This window comes from Carya illinoinensis, chromosome 7 (assembly GCF_018687715.1).
Source record: "Carya illinoinensis cultivar Pawnee chromosome 7, C.illinoinensisPawnee_v1, whole genome shotgun sequence".
NCBI lineage: Eukaryota > Viridiplantae > Streptophyta > Magnoliopsida > Fagales > Juglandaceae > Carya > Carya illinoinensis.
The window spans coordinates 26,400,080-26,419,005 of NC_056758.1; the positions used below are offsets into that span (position 1 = coordinate 26,400,080).

General features: G+C 35.4%; 1 protein-coding gene across 2 annotated transcripts; it reads right to left on the reverse strand.

Annotated features, from left to right (window-relative positions):
* Positions 1-322: 322 nt before the first annotated feature.
* On the reverse strand, positions 323-13,091 carry LOC122315579 (protein trichome birefringence-like 10). 2 transcript variants are annotated; one of them, XR_006244059.1, is made up of 5 exons: positions 12,085-13,091; positions 10,623-11,012; positions 3,323-3,481; positions 1,845-2,343; positions 323-495 (listed from the first exon to the last, which is right to left on the reverse strand). XR_006244059.1 is itself a non-coding variant. In XM_043131572.1 (4 exons), exons 1-4 carry the CDS (start codon positions 12,501-12,503, stop codon positions 2,004-2,006), a joined length of 1,308 nt encoding a protein of 435 aa, XP_042987506.1. In that variant the 5' UTR covers positions 12,504-13,091; the 3' UTR covers positions 1,403-2,003. The 2 variants fall into 2 exon arrangements, 1 of the variants encoding a protein (XP_042987506.1); XM_043131572.1 differs by lacking the exon at positions 323-495 and having other exon boundaries at positions 1,403-2,343.
* Between the last annotated feature and the right edge of the window lie 5,835 nt (positions 13,092-18,926).

Consider the following 18,926-nt stretch of genomic DNA (forward strand, 5'->3'; position numbering starts at 1 on the left):
GGTATACCCCACCCAAAAACATTTTGCATATGCCAATTGGTGTGTGTGCGTGTGTGTAAACTGGTCCCATGATCCCAGAGATAAGACATTTCAATATCTGAATCATTGTAATTTGTTTTGAGACAAAATCCTGACGCGTTTCTCTATTTTGTTTTGGGGGGGGGGGGGGGGGGGGGGGGGGGGGTGGAGGATGAAATCTGCATTCTATGATCTTGGGGCTTATTCTATTACAAGTATTGTGTAATAATTATAAGATAAATTGTAATATAATTGTATAAATTTAATTTTTTATTATAATTAAATTACAAAGTCATCAATTCTGTCTCATCCACTAATGATATTCACTAAGTAATGCTCATCAATTAACCTCTTAAGGATGATAAGTGAGCTGAAGAGGTCCATAATTACAAATAAGTAAATCAATTCAGAAGAATTTTCTTTGGTTTCAAATTTTATCAGGCCACCAAGAAAATTGCAGCATTTCTTTCTTTTACCCTGCACAAACCAAACTGGTTAAAGCTACATAACTAAATGCCATGCATACCTGGGAAAATTAGTGAACTGATATTAGCAAGAAGAACAATATGCCATGATGTCTTTCCCAAGCAAGTTCAGGTAATTTAGTACAGAACCAAGAATTCCAATGATAGATCAAGTACACATAAAATAAGAAAGACATGAAACTGCATTGCGGGGATCGTTCAGAAGCCCCAAGAACACATAGAGTAGCATCTCCTCACAGGCATCAACTATGCTTACCTCTAACCAAGAGTTATAAAAGACTGAAACAGACTAATGAAGTTTCAGATGAAGGATGGCTGAATGCCACAATTTCTACATAAAGCAAGATATAATATGAAAAAACGGATCAATGGCTTGGTGAAATAGAACCCCCTATGTCTCCCATTTGATGTCCTAAAGTCTGGACAAGAACTTGAGAGGATCTTTTTCCAAGAGTTATGACAACTGCAGAAAACACTACAATTGATGCAAGTTAAAAAGGTCTTTCATGATCATACTGCGTAGTCTTAGAATGGCATGAACATGTTGGATGCTTATTCTTTGTTCTTTACCAAGATGATTATCAGAAACCGTATTCTGATTTTCAATCAATGATAGCGCAACTTTGCAATTAATATAGAAGCATAAGAACACAGCTGAAAGGCTTAAATCTGAAAATTCAAAAAGCATGCCAACAAGAAAAGAAGTGCATAAGAACTCAGGAGCCAGTAGCATTAACCAAGGAAAAGCAACATGCTTTGGATCAGCATAAGAGTTCTCAAACGGTCTCATTTTCTTTACCGTCATTTTTTCCAAGAAAGTCATGGAGAGTGGAAAAGGCATTGAATTCTCCAATATAAATGGATTAGCAACAATTTTTTTTTTTTTTTTTGATAAGTAAGAAACAAAATTACAACATCTTTATAAAAGTTTTATCCAAAATTTTGTGCAAACATCAAGGACATTACATCATTTTCTTTTTCTATTCTTTCTGAAGAATCAGATCATGTGCCAATAACAAAAGCCTATGTGCGTACATCTTTTCTCACAACTATCAAAGTTTGCCTCAAGAAGCCTTGCTAAGTACACTTTGACCCTAAAATTTAGCACCCTTCATAGATCAACCGTCTGTATCTCAGATGAAATATGTGCCACCAAGCATTCCAGATTAAGCTCCCAACAACATAGGCATGATTCCATTCTAGTTAGTGCTTATCATCTCTAGACCAGTCCAAGCAGACATATGCCACTCACAAAAGTACAGAAACAAGAATAAGACAAACTTGCATTTCCTTGTTTTGCAACAAAATTTTTAAACTGGTAAGGTAAACTGTCCTATTTACCTGAACACAAAAAGGGCTATACACAACTCCCAGTTTTATATACGACAATTTCACCAGTTGTTGAGAAAGCAGTGAGCAAGCAGTCACGGGAGTAGGCACCGTAGAAAAAGAAGTATCTGATACCAATCATAACATAGATTGAGTAGGTTTTGTCGACATTCATCGGCCAAAGAATTCTCGCTTGTGGAGAAGTGCATAAAGAAGCACGTTCCATGAATCAGGGACACCAGGCAGGCACCAATGGCTGCAGTCTTGATGGTGGAGAGAGGCTGGCCCAGTGTCAGGCCCTAAATAGTAAACAGAAGCATGGCCATCTTTTCTTCTTCGTGTCATGTCCGTCACATTCAATAAATCCAATTTCATCACTTGTGATTCATTTGAGTGCTCTGATAACATATTAATGAGAATTTCTAACTGGATGTCTGATGAAACTGGCAATAACCCTAGGTCAGGTAGTGTTTCCAAGTGACAACCACCACCAGAATTCCAGTTGCCACCTCTGTTACATCCATATACAGAAAGTGAATAGAAGTATTTTCTCTCTTCTGAAATCAACAAAAATAAGAACTACCGATAATTTTGAAATTTTCCATTGGCACTTGATCCATATTCTGTCAGCAATGAGACAACATAACTGAGAAAAGAATTTGGGTTTCCACACCATGATAAATGGCAAAAGGACTGTAAAAGTCAGTGTTTTTAAAATCGTACCGTACCGGCCGGTACGGCCGGTATATTCCGTACCGGCCACCGGACCGGTACAGAAATTCTGTAATTTCGTACCGGTTCAAATACCGGCCGGTACCGGCCGTACCGGCCGAGATTTCGGCCTGTACCGGCCTATGTACCGGCCCGTACCGGCCGGTATTTCGGTTTCGTTTTTTTTTTTTTTTTTTTTTTCATTTTTTCAAACTACAAATTTATTTTTTTACCCCTAATTTAGACTAAACTATTTATAATTTATATAGATATATGTATTTATGTATAATTTATTTATATATAAATTATTCTTTTGAAATATAATTAATATATATATTTATATATATAATTTATTTATATATCGACTATCCCGAAACGGTACACGAAACGGTACCGGTACCGAAATATTTCGTTCCAGTGCCTTAACCGGTACGACATCCGGTACGGTATTCAAAACATTGGTAAAAGTATCTTTTCGGGAGCCAAAAGTTAGCGTTCTGCATAATTCCTCTGGTATAAATATTTTAGAATTAAGCTACCTATGGAGATAGTTGACCTTAGTTTGTTAGATATAGTTACTTATTTAAAAATAAAAATAAAAAATGAAAAAAAAGGTTTGTTAGATATAGGCCAAGCATGAAAATGCTGAACCAGGAAATGTGAACCATGAAAGACCTCCAAAGTTCAAAAGTCAAGCTAAATTTTTAGGAGATTGAGAAAGATAATAAAAACAATAAATCAGTTGAGACTCCCATTAACAAAAGGGTGGAAAGGAAAACCTGAAATGCACGGCAGATGGGGTTCGGAAGAGAACATAAGTCTTGCTCATGTTCACATTACTACCAATCCAATCAATTACAGTCTCAAGCGATCGCCGGTATGCACTTTGAAGACTCATGTTCATCTTCACCTCCTCGCCTTCTTGGAAGTAACAACCCCTAACAAATACAAAGTTCACACCATATTGACTATTATATCTGGAAGCAATGATGCCTTTACAACAGAAACATTAATAAATTTCTGCAAACAAATGACCTTCTGCATTAACTTAGTTTTTACTTTCATCGGGTTTATATGATGCAACATAAACTCTTTTTTTTTTGTTTTTTTTGTGTACATATGTTTGCATGATTTTGTTTTCGAAATTACAATAGCTTAACCAGGAACTCGTCAAAAAAAATCTCAAAGGGAATCTTATAAGAAAAAAAAAAAGGGAAGAATAAAAATAGAGATGGAAGGAGATCAAAGTGACCTAGAAAGGATATAAGTAGACCAGAATACGAAGGAGTAAAATATAATAAAAGTAGGTGTACAGATAGCATACAGATAGCATTGATGGGAGCAATAATGTTTGTAGTGAGATGACAATGATGTTGGGGGTGGCAGCAGTGATTGGTTAACGGGAATATTGCAGCGAATGTCAAGAAAAAGTGTTAGCAGCTCCATGGTCATCTACAAAGTGTGCCAGAAAGCATCGTCAGTTCCAAGTGAATAAGAAGGTATCATTGGACAAAGAGAGTGCAAAACCTCAGAATCTTCTTTCCTCATTGACTTTTTCTGTGGAAATTATATGTAGCATTAGCTAATTTGGAAATTGGAATTGGAAGCTCAGATTTGCACCAGAAGCACTTCTCCATCTAAGCCAAGCTGTAATGATCATGTAGGAAAAATCTGTTTGTGAAATCCTCCTCATTATGACTCATGGACTAGAAGTTAGTGGAGATTTCAATGCTTTTAGAACTGATCTGAAAAAATTAGGGGTATTCCAAAACCCAGAGCTGTAGATGACTTTAATGTGTTTATTCATAATGGTGGATTGCTGGATCTTATTTTATATCGGTCAAAGTTTTCTTGGTGTGAAGGTAGAGAAGGGGCTGCTCGGAGATGGGCAAGATTAGACAGAACTCTTGCTGGCCCTGGCATGGTTGCTGCCAACAAGTTGAAACTGAAATATCTTCCAAAAGTATGCTCGGATCAGAGCCCCATGACAATTTGCTCAGATGATGCTTTCTCCCCATCTGGTCCTTCTCCCTTGAAATTCTTCCATATGTGGTGCAAACACAATGACTTCTAGGGTGGTGAGGGAAAGCTGGACTTAATCAGCCCATGGGGAGAGTCTTGTTGAATTTGCAGCAAAGTTGAAAAGACTTAAGCCGGTTCTATACAAGTGGAACAAAGAGGTGTTTGGGAGTGTAAACAAGATTACAAGACTTGGAAGATGAAATTCTGGCACTTGAAGTTGTATTGACGACAAATTACTCAGCTGAAGCAGAGAGACAACTGATAACCAAGAAGGCTGAACTGGATCAGTTCCTATTTCAAGAGGAAATTTTATTGAAGCAAAAATCCAGAGTTAAATGGTTGAAGGGGGCTCCAATTCCAAGTTCTTTCACTCAATTATTCAGCTACGAAGATCCAAGTCCATGATTAACAGGATGACCCTAGAGAGTGGGGAGATACTTGACTCAACTCAAGCTATTCATGATGCTGTTGTCGAATATTTTCAAGAGGCCTTGACCTCGTCTGGTACTCAACCACCCAGGGATTTGGGTTCACTCTTGAAACCTGTTGTTTCAGAAGAGGACAGCCGTTGTAGTCTTCGCAGGCCTCCATCCTTGGGAGAACTTAGAGAGGCACTAGATGGCATTCCATTGGACAGCTGCCCCAGCCCGGATGGGTATGGTTCGAGTTTTTTTGTGGAATGCTGGGATATAATTGGTATGGATTTATTGGAGGCTGCCACAGAATTTTTCAAAGGAGTTCCCCGGCACAATGCTACACTTCATTGTTTATTGTGACTATTCCCAAAGAAGAACACCCAAGGAATTTTTTAAGCCTTACCAATAAGTCTTTGTTCAATGGCTTATAAGATTTTCAAGTTATGGTAAATAGTCTCTCCCCCCTCCTACCAAGAATCATTTCCAAGGACCAAAGAGCTTTTCTGAAGGGACGAAGTATTCACGAGAACATCTTTTCAGCTCAAGAGATGGTGTAAAGTATAAACTCTAGAGTCAGAGGGTGCAATATTATGATTAAGGTGGACATGGCTAAAGCCTATGATAGGCTGGAGTGGAACTTTCATAAGTGCTGGCTGCATTTGGCTTTTCAGAGGAATGGAGGCGGCTTGTGTAGGGTTGTAAGCCAGTCAGTCTGGACCGGAAAAACTGACTAGACTGGACCGAACTTTAGACCGGTCGGTCTCGGTCCCATAAATTGTGGACCAAGACAATTCAGTACAATCCTGACGTCTATAAATTTTGGACCAAATCAAACCGAATGGACCGAACTCCTATATATATTTTAAAATTATTTTTAATAATTTAATATCTTGTTTTTATATAGTAATTATATAAGTTAATGATATAATTTTCATCAAATTTATTATCATTGACCATATAAAATATTTTTTTAATGAATTAGTTACATAATCTACATTAATAATTTACATAATTTTAATTTAGTAATTTAAATAAATTTTTTTATTAATGAATTTAATTTATTTGAAAAAATAAATAAATAAATAAATAATTGAGCCAGACTGATCGAACTGAACCGGTCCCTATGGATGTTCGGTCCGGTCCGGGAAAAATGATGGACCCATCACCCCCCCAGACTGGGCTAGACCGGACCAATTTACACCCCTAGGCTTGTGGAGGGGTGTAAGCCGGTCGGTCTAGACCAAACCGAACCAAACTTCAGACTGGTCGGTCTCGGTCCCATAAATTGTGGACCGAGACCATTCAGTCTGATCCCAAGGTCTATAAATTTTGGACAAGACTAGACTGAATGGACCAAACTCCTATATATATTTTATAAATATTTTTAATAATTTAATATATTCTTTTTATATAGTAATTATATAAGTTAATGATGTAATTTTCATCTAATTTATTACCATTGACCATATAAAATATTTTTTTAATGAGTTAGTTACATAATCTATATTAATAGTTCACTAAATTTTAATTTAATAACTTAAATAAATTTTTTTATTAATTTATTTAAAAAAATTTAAAATGATAATAATAATAATAATAATAATAATAATAATAATTGGGCCTAACCAGACTGGACCGATAGCTACCAGTTCGGTCCGATCCCTATGGATGTTCAGTCTGGTCCGGTCCATTCAAGGGAAAATGATGGATGATCCATCACCCCCCCCTTGGACCGAACCGATTTACACCCTTAGGCTTGTGTTTCACTGCATCACCTCTTCTTCCTTCTCCATCATGATGAATGACACCTATTGAGGTTTTCTCAAGTCTTCTCGTGGAGTCAGGCAAGGGAATCCCCTTTCACCGTATCTTTTTATCATTGCGGAGGAAGTGCTGAGTCACTTGATTAATTGAGCTCATGGTGAGGGTAAATTATGGGCATTTAAAATTCAAAGGGGCTGCCAGTCGATTTCACATCTCATGTATGCAGATGACTTGATTATCTTTTTAAATGGATCTAAGAGTTCCCTAAAAGCTTGTGCACTTAAAACTTATGAAGAGATGTCGGGCCAGAAAGTCAATTAAGCCAAGTCTGCCATATACTTTCTAGCATATGATTCTGCTGCTAGGAAATCAATTGGGACTCGAGTACTAAGGTTCCAAGAGGCCAAATTTCCTGTATTTATCTGGAAGCTCCAATTCACACAGGTAGGCTTACTGCTCGCCTCTTTGATCCACTTGTTATGAAGATAGAGAAGAGATTGGTTGGGTGGAAGGCTGCTCTTTTGTCCAACACTGGAAGGTCAGCACTCATCAAACATGTCCTGACCAGTTTGCCTATTCATTTACTTTCAGTTCTAGATGTGCCTGGTATTGTGATGAGTCATATTTCCAAGCTCATGGCTAATTTATTCTGGGGGAGTAAGGATGTGAAAAGCAAAAGGAAATGGGTGGCTTAGGATAGAATTTGCAAACCTGTGGACAAAGGTGGACTTGGCGTAAGGGATTTACAGGAGCTGAAAAAAAGCTTTGCACATGAAATTGGCCTGAAAATCTCTACATGAGAAATCCCTGTGGTCTGATTTTTTTTTAGGTGGAAATACTCACAACAGCAGTATCCTTCTTTTATCCTCCCAACCCGCTGTGAATCTAATCTCTGGAAATCAATACTAGGCCTTATCCCAGAAGCAAACAAGCACACTGGATGGACTCTCAATGATGGAAATGATTCATTTTGGTATAATAATTGGTTAAGCTGTAGACCGTTGGTGGAGCAGGTGGAATCCTTTTTTTTTGTTCTAATCTGCAGGTAGACGAAACCTTGAAAGAAAATGGATGGAATTTGGACATGCTCAAAAAGCTGGTTGGAGTAGAGTTGATGGCTGAAATTAGCCCAAGCAAGTCTTTCGGTCAGCGGGATTAGATAAACCGATATGGAAGCCATCTTTGAATGAACTTTTCTCAACAAAAACAGCTTGGCAAGTGTCTAGAAAAGAGGGGCAACAAGTAAGTTGGGCAAGATGGGTATGGCATAAACTGGTTCACAGCAAAATTTCTATATTTATGTGGAAAGGTCTGTACAAGGCCCTCCCAACTGAAAGTCGTATTCAAAGTCTGAATGTATCCTTGGCCTCAAAATGTAATTGCTGCTCAAGGGCTGCCTGCGAGTCCTTAGATCACATTTTGTTTGCAGGGGAAGTAGCATCAGCTGTTTAGAGTTATTTTGCTAATTTGCTGGGTCTAAATTGTAGGGTGATGAGAAGTTGGCGTGAGTTGGTCCTGTGGTGGTTCAACAAAGCATTGAGTGTGTCCCAACTCAACTGTTTGATTGGCCTTCTACCATCTACTATCAGCTGGGTATTATGGCTTAGAAGATGTAAGGCATGTATGGAAAATAAATTGGAGATAGTGGAAACAGCGTGCCACAAGATCAAAGACTTTTGCCTGAGAGGATGGGGATCATTTACAATCCAAAGTACTGAAAAAAATCCGATGAGCATGTTCTCCAACGGCTCGGAATCACAATAGCTCCTACTATAGGCCCAAAAGCCATTATTCTAAGGTGGGCCAAACCGAATCCTAGCTTTGTGAAATTAAACATTGATGGTAGTTGCTTGGGCAACACAGGGCAGTGTGGTGGGGGTGGCGTTATTCGAAGTGCAGCAGGTGATTTTGTTGCAGGCTTTTCCAAGTCCTATGGTGAAGGAACCGATAATATGGCTGAAGACCGGGCTCTATTGGACGGACTAAAGCTATGTGAAAGTCTCCAAATCAATCAAGTTGAAGTGGAGACCGTCTCCATGCTAATCTTGACGTGGTGGAAGAAGAAGGGGGGAGGTATTTAGGTCAGTTTGGGAACATTGGGAACTGATCAAGAATTGGGTTAACGGAGGAAGAGTTAGGTGCAGTTTGGATAGTGAGATGAGATGGTTTTAGTTGAAAGTTGAATAAAATATTATTTTTTAATATTATTATTGTTTTAGAATTTGAAAATGTTGAATTGTCTATTATATTTTGTGTGAAAATTTGAAAAAATTGTAATAATGAGATGAGAAGAAATGAAACACTTTCATTATCCAAATAGGGCTTATTCTCTTGAAACATATTTTTCAAGAGATCGATCAAGCGACGGATTTCTAGGCAAAACAAGGGGCAAGTGACTGCAATGGTGAATTCTTGAGGAGTTCTGATTTACCACAAGTTTTAATTGGCATGTTGAAAATAGACAAGTTGGGTTTACCAGTCCTTCGGCTCAAATGAGGTTAATTGTGTATAGAAAGTCTATAGATAGAATTTAGTCATACTTAACACCTTGTCCTGGTCAAAGGTGTATGCTGTTTTATTTCAGTTTTCTTCCGCCTAAAGTGATGGTTTTGCATCAATAAAATTCTTATTCTAAAAAGAAATCTTAGCCATCCCCTATTGATGTTTGATATGAGGTCTAACAGCATTACATTTCATGAAGACGCTTTTGCTTAGTTCCAATTTATGCCTTTAATATATGATTTCAAATTTAAACCTCTACAGGCAAACTATATGTTAAATGCAAGAGTTATATGCAAATGTAAAGGCCTTCAAATAGAATTATTCTTATATTAAATGCAGTGGGTGATTATAACAATCATCTCTCTACTCCCCTTACTCTTCACCATCCAATCACATTGTTATTGCACATTATGTAGATTGCTACTAAAAACAAAAGATAAGAACTATACATACCGGCAGAGAAATAGATGTTGCGCAATGTGAGCATCAAAGTGCTCAGTTTATGAACTTCCAAATTCTATGATTTATCTCTTTTTTCCTCTGTTTTTTTTAAATATAGCAAGACTACACTCAACACAGGTATAGAATTGCATTGTACTTAGCTTAATGCTGTGCTTTTGGTTTTCTTGAGGTTCTCTGAATTATGAATTATGAGAATCATCAGTTTTCTCATAGAATATATTCCCCATATAATTTCTGAAGTATTTCCTTTGTTCTCAGTGAGCCACCTCAATATTTTCCTAATTACCTTCTTTTTTTTTTCTATTTTATTCTTCTCTAAATTACAACACCAACATTTCCACTTTGTCCATTATGGTCATCCACTCACCCCATCTCTTACACTCTCCCAACTATTCAAACAGCCATTTGTTGCATAAAAAACCCTTTGATTTTCAATTTTCATAAGACCTTTTGATTTCGACTTCCAAAAAGACCCTAAAGGTTCCACTTTAATCATAGATACCACATAATATGACTTTTTCTTTTTTCTTTTCCTATGATAATTTAGGGACTTGTTCCCTCACATAGCGTGGGTGTGTGACTAGTTTTCAAATAAAGATAGAGCTGATACATAACCTCAATGAGCAAATTTACTTGCATTGACTCTTTTCACATCCTACATTCCAAGCTATCAGCCAAAAAGAAAATTCTCAAATGATTTTCTCTTCCTAAAGTAACCTTGATAATTAACCAAATTGCCACATTATGCAAAATTTATTTATCTTGAAGATTTTGTCTTCTGGAGAAATTAATTCCATAAGATCACTTGCCAATATCCGCATCCCTGTGTTTTTGGTACTAGATGAAAATAGCTATGAAATGAATGTAAACAAATCAGCTATTAGGAAAAGTTTATCGGATAGAATATAGTTACACTTTTATGGTCTTGTCATAACTCCACCAGTGCCCAGAATTGAAGACCAGCACATCTGCATCTCTCCACTTGTTAGAAACCCAGTCGATTTGATCCACTTTCAGAGTTACCTTCACTTCTTCTGGAGCTCCAGCTGGAGGCCGGCCCTGGACTACTAGAAATGGAGATCTGTAGTATTCAACTGTGCAATTAAAGTCATCAAACTTGAAAACCAAGAAGCCCGTATGCTTTGTAATTGGGCTCCCATTCACCTCATGGATAGAAGTCTTGTTAAGAATAACAGAGGAAAGCAGACAGAGGAGGGACTCCCAGTGGTTTCTTCCTATTGAGTCGCCAACAAAAACAATCCGCCTATTCCGCAGCTTTTCCAACATCATTCCTGCATCAAATCTGTTCTCAAGAGGCAGAAGAAAACCCCAGATAAGAATTTCTTCTTCAATAAAACCAGATATAACAAAATTCTAAGTACACAGACAATTGAGCATGATTATTGAAATTTGGAAAATGTTTTTAAACAAGACTAACCCTTAGGCAGTCTCGAAGTACCAATGAGATAGTATTCCCACCCGTTCACTCAGGATGTAATATCATTAACACTGCCAACAGAATCACCAGATTTTGATCATAATATGGCGTCCTGTCGTAGGACAATACTACCATGTATTCAGGTTTTGGGACTGTCGTAGGACAATACTACCATGTATTCAGATTTTGGGATTGCCTATAATTACTCGTTAAAAGATCACTAAGGCTGAGTTGTAGTACTAACAAATAGGAGAAGAAAACTATTACTTACCTTTAAAATGAATATACTCATAATCACCTTCTTAAAATAGAAAACGTAAAAATGGGTGGTCAAACAAGTTGATGGCTCGAGAGAGGAAACCTTAATTGCAATAGATAAGACAAAGATTCACGAGCAGAGCTAAGCTACAGAAGAAAAAACACGGAACAAGCTGTATGCCAATCAAAACCACCCCAACAAACAATAATAATGATGTCATATCATAAAAAGCAATAAACCGAATTAAGGTCCAAAGAGTAATAAAAAAAATTACATTTTCTTAACTACAGCCGGGAAAACAGAATCTGAGACGAAGTTACTTTGGTCATAAACTATGTGTAAATACCAAATTACAAACTCAAAATTTACATTACGAACTAATATTACTGGAAAGTTAAAGTTTAAAACAGGGAAAAACAGAAAGTGCAAATACAAATATCGTGAAATCTCCATTCGGTTCCGAAGAAACTTTAGACGCCTGGCGTTCACAATGAGTCTAATCATCTACGTAGTTTATCTCGGGCAAAATCTCAATCTTTGGAAAGCAAACCAAACGCGACATTCGAGTTTTTTTAATTATTAATTTATCTAACTTTTCCCATAAACCAAAAAAGAAACTTGACACAGAGAGAGAGAGAGAGAGAGAGAGAGAGAGAGAGAGATGAAGATACATATAACCTGGGCAAGTTGCAATCTTTGGGCTGCCAACGCCACTTGGTATAGAAACTATCAGGCCTACCATTCTCATTGCACCTAAAACCATTATCCAAGAAAGAGCAGTTCTGTGACTGATAGAGTGGATAGCTCTCATCCCAAACCCAGTTTCCATCAAAAACATCGCACCCATCACCACCTTCATCAAGAAATTCACGTCGTACATGCACATTGGCTGATGATGATGAACCGTTCCAGGTGAATCCACGACCAATACTGAAGTAATCCAAGTTAAAAAAACAGCTAACGAAGAAGAGGGTGGCCAGGAAGAAGGCGATAATACTTAGAGAAGGCTCAAGAGGGCTCAAGCGCCTAAATTTCTTCAAGAAATCAAAGTGGGTCATTGTGTTTTCTGGGTCCTGTGAAGCTGTGTTCTTTGCCATCTCGTTGAGTGAAAGATTAAAGATTCACAGGCGTGCTGTAGAATGGTCCAAAGGGGGTTTACCAGTGGGTGAGAGAGAGAGAGAGAGAGAGAGAGAGAGAGAGAGCAGGTGGGGTCTTGACAACAAGAAAGCATTAATGGCTAAACCGCTTTTGCATTATATATAGCAAGAAATGAAAACCTTTGAGACATTCAAAACGTTTCATCAAACTGGTTTTTTAGAATCAGAGTAAGGGAGAATGTAAGTACTCATCAATTGGGTCAGTAAGATACAGGTAATTCAGCAAAAATGGTTTAGATACGTGTAGGTCTATTTCGGGTAAAAGATATTATGATCTTTAAAGACCCAAAAAACAGGAAAAAGAAAAAAGCCCCTCAAAACCTTAGTACCCCAAATCTTGGATTTAACACAAGGCAATTAGTATTTTGTGGTGGTATTGTTATCAAAAAGATATTGAACGAACTTAACCTTGAATACCGTCACTGAAAGGTGCCACCGCTAATGTATAGTTTTCAGAGAGAGAGAGAGAGAGAGAGATTTATGTTTCTGCTTGATGGTGGCGTGGACGACGGAAGTGTGTAATGAAACGGGACTGAACTTGGGCCTCGACAAGTCAACAATTATGACAGGTTTGTAGAGTTGAGATGAATTGAGTTGAGTTAAAAGTTAAAAATTAAATAAAATATTATTAAGATATTATTTTTTAATATTATTATTATTTTAAAATTTAAAAAAATTAAATTATTTATTATATTTTATAATATAAATTAAAAAAATTATAATAATTAAATAAAATAAATTGAGAGGAATTGAGAAATCAATTTTATTATTGAAAGTGATGATGAACTAGGTGAGAGAAGAATAAATATTAAAAAATTCTATTAGTAGTATTATATTATACACTTATTGTTTTTTTATTTTATTTAGTAAACATGTGATATAAAGTTATTAAGTAGAAGAATTCTAAAAATTAATAAAACTAAATAAACCATATTATTTATTAGATCAATAGTACGTCACCAAAGTTTTAAACAAAAATTTTAGATTCTAACCCCTTAAATGACAAATATATAAAATTATTTAAAATACAAACATCAAAAAATAAAATTGAAAGTTATAAAATTTAAAATAAAAAAGAATCACTTAAGAGAAAATAATTTATAAAATTTTAAGATACGTAGATCTCTTTATTAATAATCTTTCTTTATAAACTTGAAAAAAAAAAAGTCTAATATTTTTTTAACTAAAAGATTTGACTTGAAAACACTCCTTAAGGCCAAAGATACATTTATTTTTCTATATTTACAGACATGAATTGTCCAAGCACCTCACAGTTCTTTTAAAAAAAATGAATAAATATAGTACCCACACAAAAATTAAATTTTTTTAATAATAATTTTTACTTTTTTTTAAAATAATTATACAGCACTTACAAAATCCATGACTCTTTTTTCCGTGTCCATTATGCGTGATTTTCTTAAATCTTTATCTTTTTGTCTCTTTCATTTATTTTCTCGCTTTTCTCTCTTTTTCATAATTATAATATCAAATGTAAGGGATGACTTGAGATTGAACATAGAAAACCTTTATTCAATCATGAATCCATAAATATGTTGATATATTTTTTGTACTTGGAATTGCATTTAAAATATCATTTTTATATTTATATAAATAGCAAAAACTATTCTATGTTAAAAAAAAAAAAAATGTATGCATAAAGTGTTTGTACTTTTTTAAGATATTTTTCATTTTAAATGAAAAAAAAAATATGAATAATGCTACATATAGTTTTAGGATACGCAAGTCACGCATACTCTTATTGAAAAAAAGTGAGGTCCGTTATTAAAAAAATAATTTTTTTAAATGAGTTCAATATTTATCTATTTTTTTCAAAATGAGTTAGCGAAACTTACACATTCTGGTATTGCAAATATCATTTCTAAAAACATATTCTACTCCATTTTTAAAGCTCAAAGATTTTGGCTTGAGATCATTTTAAAAAACCAATAGATACATTTTTGTATTATGACGATAATGCGTGATTTAGATCTTTCTTTCGAGTCTCTTCAATCGTTTTCTTACTATTTCTATTTTCCCTCTTTCATACTTATATATCTTCAAAGATGAGCCGATTTTTAGATTGAAAAAAAATAAATAAATAAATCCTTGTTTGAAATTAATTATGATGTCTTACCATATACATAGATGTTGACATATTTTTTTGTATTTGGGACTGTGATTAAATTATCTTTTTTTATATGAATAGAAATAGAGAATATATATCAATATTCGGCTCTCTCAAAATGGCATTCGTCACTATAAGAAAAACAACAATTTTGATTATTAATAGTCTTTTTATTACTATAAATTGATCACAAAATATCATTTTTCTTGTATTGCGTGCAATTTACTCATTTGCACGTTCTCGACCATGACTCACGGCCCCTAATTTCTTTCACAGCTTGTATCTCTTACCTTACCTAAAATTTGAAACAATAAATAAATCGTTTGAGCATGAGAATGAGAAAAGGTGAGAGCACTAGTCGCTTGGTGGAGACGATACAGGTTACCTACGGCCAAAAAATGGATATTTTGAAATGGAAATTGAATAAAATATTATTATTATATTATTTTTTTAATATTATTTTTATTTTAAAATTTAAAAATATTGAATTATTTATTGTATTTTGAAATGAGGATCTTTAAAAGAGTTAATTGGAAAAACAATATCTAATTTCTCACTTTTTATAATAACATTTGCTACTCATCATCCTCACATACTACACTTATTTTTTTAAAATTTACTTTCTTAAACTAATTAGATTATTCTACTCATTATCCATATTACACATTTGGTAAGAGAAACAAAAGGTGTTGTGTGTGGAGATAGTGAATAGAATTTTTCTTTTACAATTTAAGATTTCTGCTTTTATGTTTTATAAAATTGGTACTTGAATTTAATATATTTAAGATTTAGGGCATGTTTAGGTAATGAAATGGGATTAGAATTTTTTGAATAGTAGTAAAATAGTTTGTGTAATAGGTGTGAAAATAGTTTTAGTTAAGATATTTTATTGAGTTTTGAAAAATGAGAGAGAAATGATTTATAATATTATAAAATTAAAATATTTTTAGAATATTATTTTTGTTTTGAAATTTGAAAAAGTTATATTATTTTTTGTGTCTTGTTTAGAAGTTTAGAAAACTTGTAATGATTAGATGAAAAACTAAAGAATTGAAATTTAAAAAATATTTATATTTAAGTGGTATTTAGAAAGAAAATTATGAAAAGTTTTGACATAACATGAGATCATCTTACTTCCCAAATAAAATCCTAAGCATCTCTATCAATCTCTTGTTAGAAAACTTATTAGAGGTCAAATGTCAATTTTTTATTGACTGACATGTGGCACAAATGTAATCCTTCTATTAGTATTCATGGAAGAAATCATATAATTGCAAATTTTTTTAAGTTCATATATCAATTTTGCAAATATTAATATTGTTGGTTTCCATGTGGAAACTGGTATGTGAGCAAGACATCGAGAAACAGAGAGTTCACTCAACCTAGCACTCGAGTGAAACTCAACCAGTGAGTTCGCTCTAGTCTCGCTCAATAATGGGTTCGAGCGAGATATAAATCCTAATGTTCACTCAAGCTGCACTTGACACATTGCTTGAGCCAATGTTCATTGGCTATTTACTCGAGGCGTGCCAGACAAGCCTCTCAAGTGAAGGACGTATTTTTGCTATATTAGGATTTCGAGCGTAGTTTATATATATATGTGATATTTTGACTTATTGAATACGACTTTCAACATATTTTGATAGTGACCGATTGTCAAGTGAGTACATATTATGTAAAAGAGTAAAAAGCCCTAGAGAGTGTGAGTTGAGAATGAGTGATTGTAATCTCTTATGAATTAATAAGATTTTTTAGTTTTGTGGACATAGGAAATTTTTCGAACCATGTAAATTGTATGTCATGTGCTTGATTGTGTGCTTGTTTACATTGGTTGCCATCATTGGTGTGTGTGTGTGTGTGTGTGTGTGTGTGTGTGTGTGTGTGTGTGTGTGTTTTGCATAACAACTGGTATCAAGAGCCAAGGTCGGATCTAAAGGAAAATGATGGCTAGAGACAAAGTGAAAGCACTCGGGATCGAGAAGTTCGACAACACTGATTTGGGTACTGGAAGATGTAGATCTAGGACTATTTCTATGGGAAGAGACTCCATCTTCCACTGTTGAGAAATAAGTTGGAGAGTATGGATGATGCTGAGTGCATCCTGTTAGATTGACAGGTTCTGGGGATTGTTTAGTTGACCTTATCCAGAATAGTGGCACACAATGTCTGTAAGGAGAGAATAACGATGGATCTAATGGCAGCTTTGTCAGGTATGTATGAAAAGTTGTCGGTGAATAACAAAGTGCACCCGATGAAGAAATTGTTTAATCTGAGGATGTTAGAAGGTATGTCTATGGCCCAACACTTAAATGAATTCAATACGATCAAAAATCAAATGTCTTCTGTAGGGATTGAGTTTGATAATGAGATCAAAATGTTGATTATATTGGCATCGCTTCGAAATAGTTGAAATGTCATTAGGATGATGTGAGTAGTTCAATTGATAAGATGAAACTGAACTACAAAGACGTACATGACATGATCATTGTTGAAAAGGTACGTAGAAGAGACTCGGGTGAGTTTTCAGGTTCGGGATCGTCCCTAAATGTTGACAATCAGGGCAGAGGACATGACAAGTTAAGCTCCAAGAGCAGGGGGAAGAGCAAAATGACATCTAGACCACAAATCACGTGCTAGAGTTGTGGCAAGCCGGGCCACATCAAGAGAAACTGCATAAATCAAGAAAGTGTTGGGGGTGATGTTGTGAATGTAGTGGTTGAAGAAATACATGATGTCCTAACTCTTGTAGTGCATAGTCCGATTGATGATTATATGTTGGATTCAATAGCTTTGTTCCATAGCACCTCTCATTGAGAGATCATGCAAAATTATGTTGCTGGTGATCTTGGAAAGATGTACATAGCTGGTGGAGAGGCATTGGATGTAGTGAGAGGGGTGATGTGCTCATTACACTTCCAAATAGAGGCATGTGGATTTTACAGCAAGTCAGACACGTTCCAAATTTGAAGAAAAACATGATCTCTATGGAACAACTTGATGGTAGCAGTTATGTAGTAGCGTTCTCTGGAGGAGCTTGAAAAATCACTAAGGGTGCGCTGGTCTTAGTGCATGGTAAGAGACCTAACTCTTTGTATTTAACATCAGGGTTCAATAATGTGCAAGGAAATACAATAGTGCAATTAGGCAAACTTGATCGCGTGAAACATATGAGGAAGTTAAAGGGAGTCAGTTTTGTCGTTCCGCATGTAAGCCTGGGAAAGTTGGTTGAGGTTGCCAAAATCGGTTCGAGACCGAATACTCCTAGTGCAATGGAAGTTGTGAGTCGCTCAATGGATGTGCTGACTAAGAGGTGATGTACGTGAAAGACTGAAGTGGGGCTCGACTTCAGTTCATCTTCAGGCTTGAAAACAGAAACTGTGAGTTGTAGAGATAATATGGCTTGGCTAGAAATAGTGGCTGGCATGTGGAGATCCAGTCTCCAATTGGGAGATTGTTGAGTTGCATATGAAGACTAGTTTGTGGGTAGGAAATCAAGAAACAAATAGTTTGCTCAACTAAGCTCAACCTGGCGCTCGAGTGAAGCTAAATCTATGAGTTCAATCGAGTCCCACGCGACAGTGGAATCGATCAAAACACAAACCTTAGTGTTCACTCGAGCTGCGCTCGACACACTGCTTGAGCCAATGTTCATTGGCTGTTTACTTGAGGCATGCTCGACACGCCACTCAAGCGAATGACGTATTTTTACCATATTAAGATTTTCAGTGCCATTTCTATATATATATATATGTGTGTGTGTGTGTGTGATATTTTGACTTGTTGAATATAACTTTCGGCATATTTTGAAAGTGAACAATTGTCAAGTTAGTAGTGTATATTGTGTGAGAGAGCAAAAAGTCCTAGAAAGTGTGAGTTGAGTGATTGTAATCTTCTCTGAATTAATAAGATTTATGAAGCTTTATAACGTAGGCAATTTGCCGAACTAAGTAAGTTGTGTGTCATGTGCTTGTTTACTTTGGTAGCTATGTTTTTGTGTGTGTTCTCCACAACAAAAGCTTGGGTCTCAAATTATAAATAGTAAAATATAATTACGGATTTTGCAATTTACATTCTTTAAAAAGAAAACCTCAAGTTTTAAATTCAAATCTTGAATAAAACAACAAGTATTTTATTATATATATCAACATGATATTCTTTAATCTTAGTATTTATTAAACTCAACATATTTTAAATAAATGTCAGGATCTTTTAAGAACTTAAGAAAGGGCCTTTTGTCG

What these genes read in the sequence shown, in the direction of transcription:
- LOC122315579 (XM_043131572.1), bottom strand. Translation starts at nt 12,503, where the DNA reads ATGGCAAAGAACACAGCTTCACAGGACCCAGAAAACACAATGACCCAC. An exon ending in TATGACAAGACCATAAAAGT is followed by an intron (nt 3,482 to 10,622) that starts GTAACTATATTC and finishes TGTATTTGTTAG; the next exon opens with GGGTTGTTACTTCCAAGAAG. An exon ending in CCATCTGCCGTGCATTTCAG is followed by an intron (nt 2,344 to 3,322) that starts GTTTTCCTTTCC and finishes TGGATGTAACAG; the next exon opens with AGGTGGCAACTGGAATTCTG.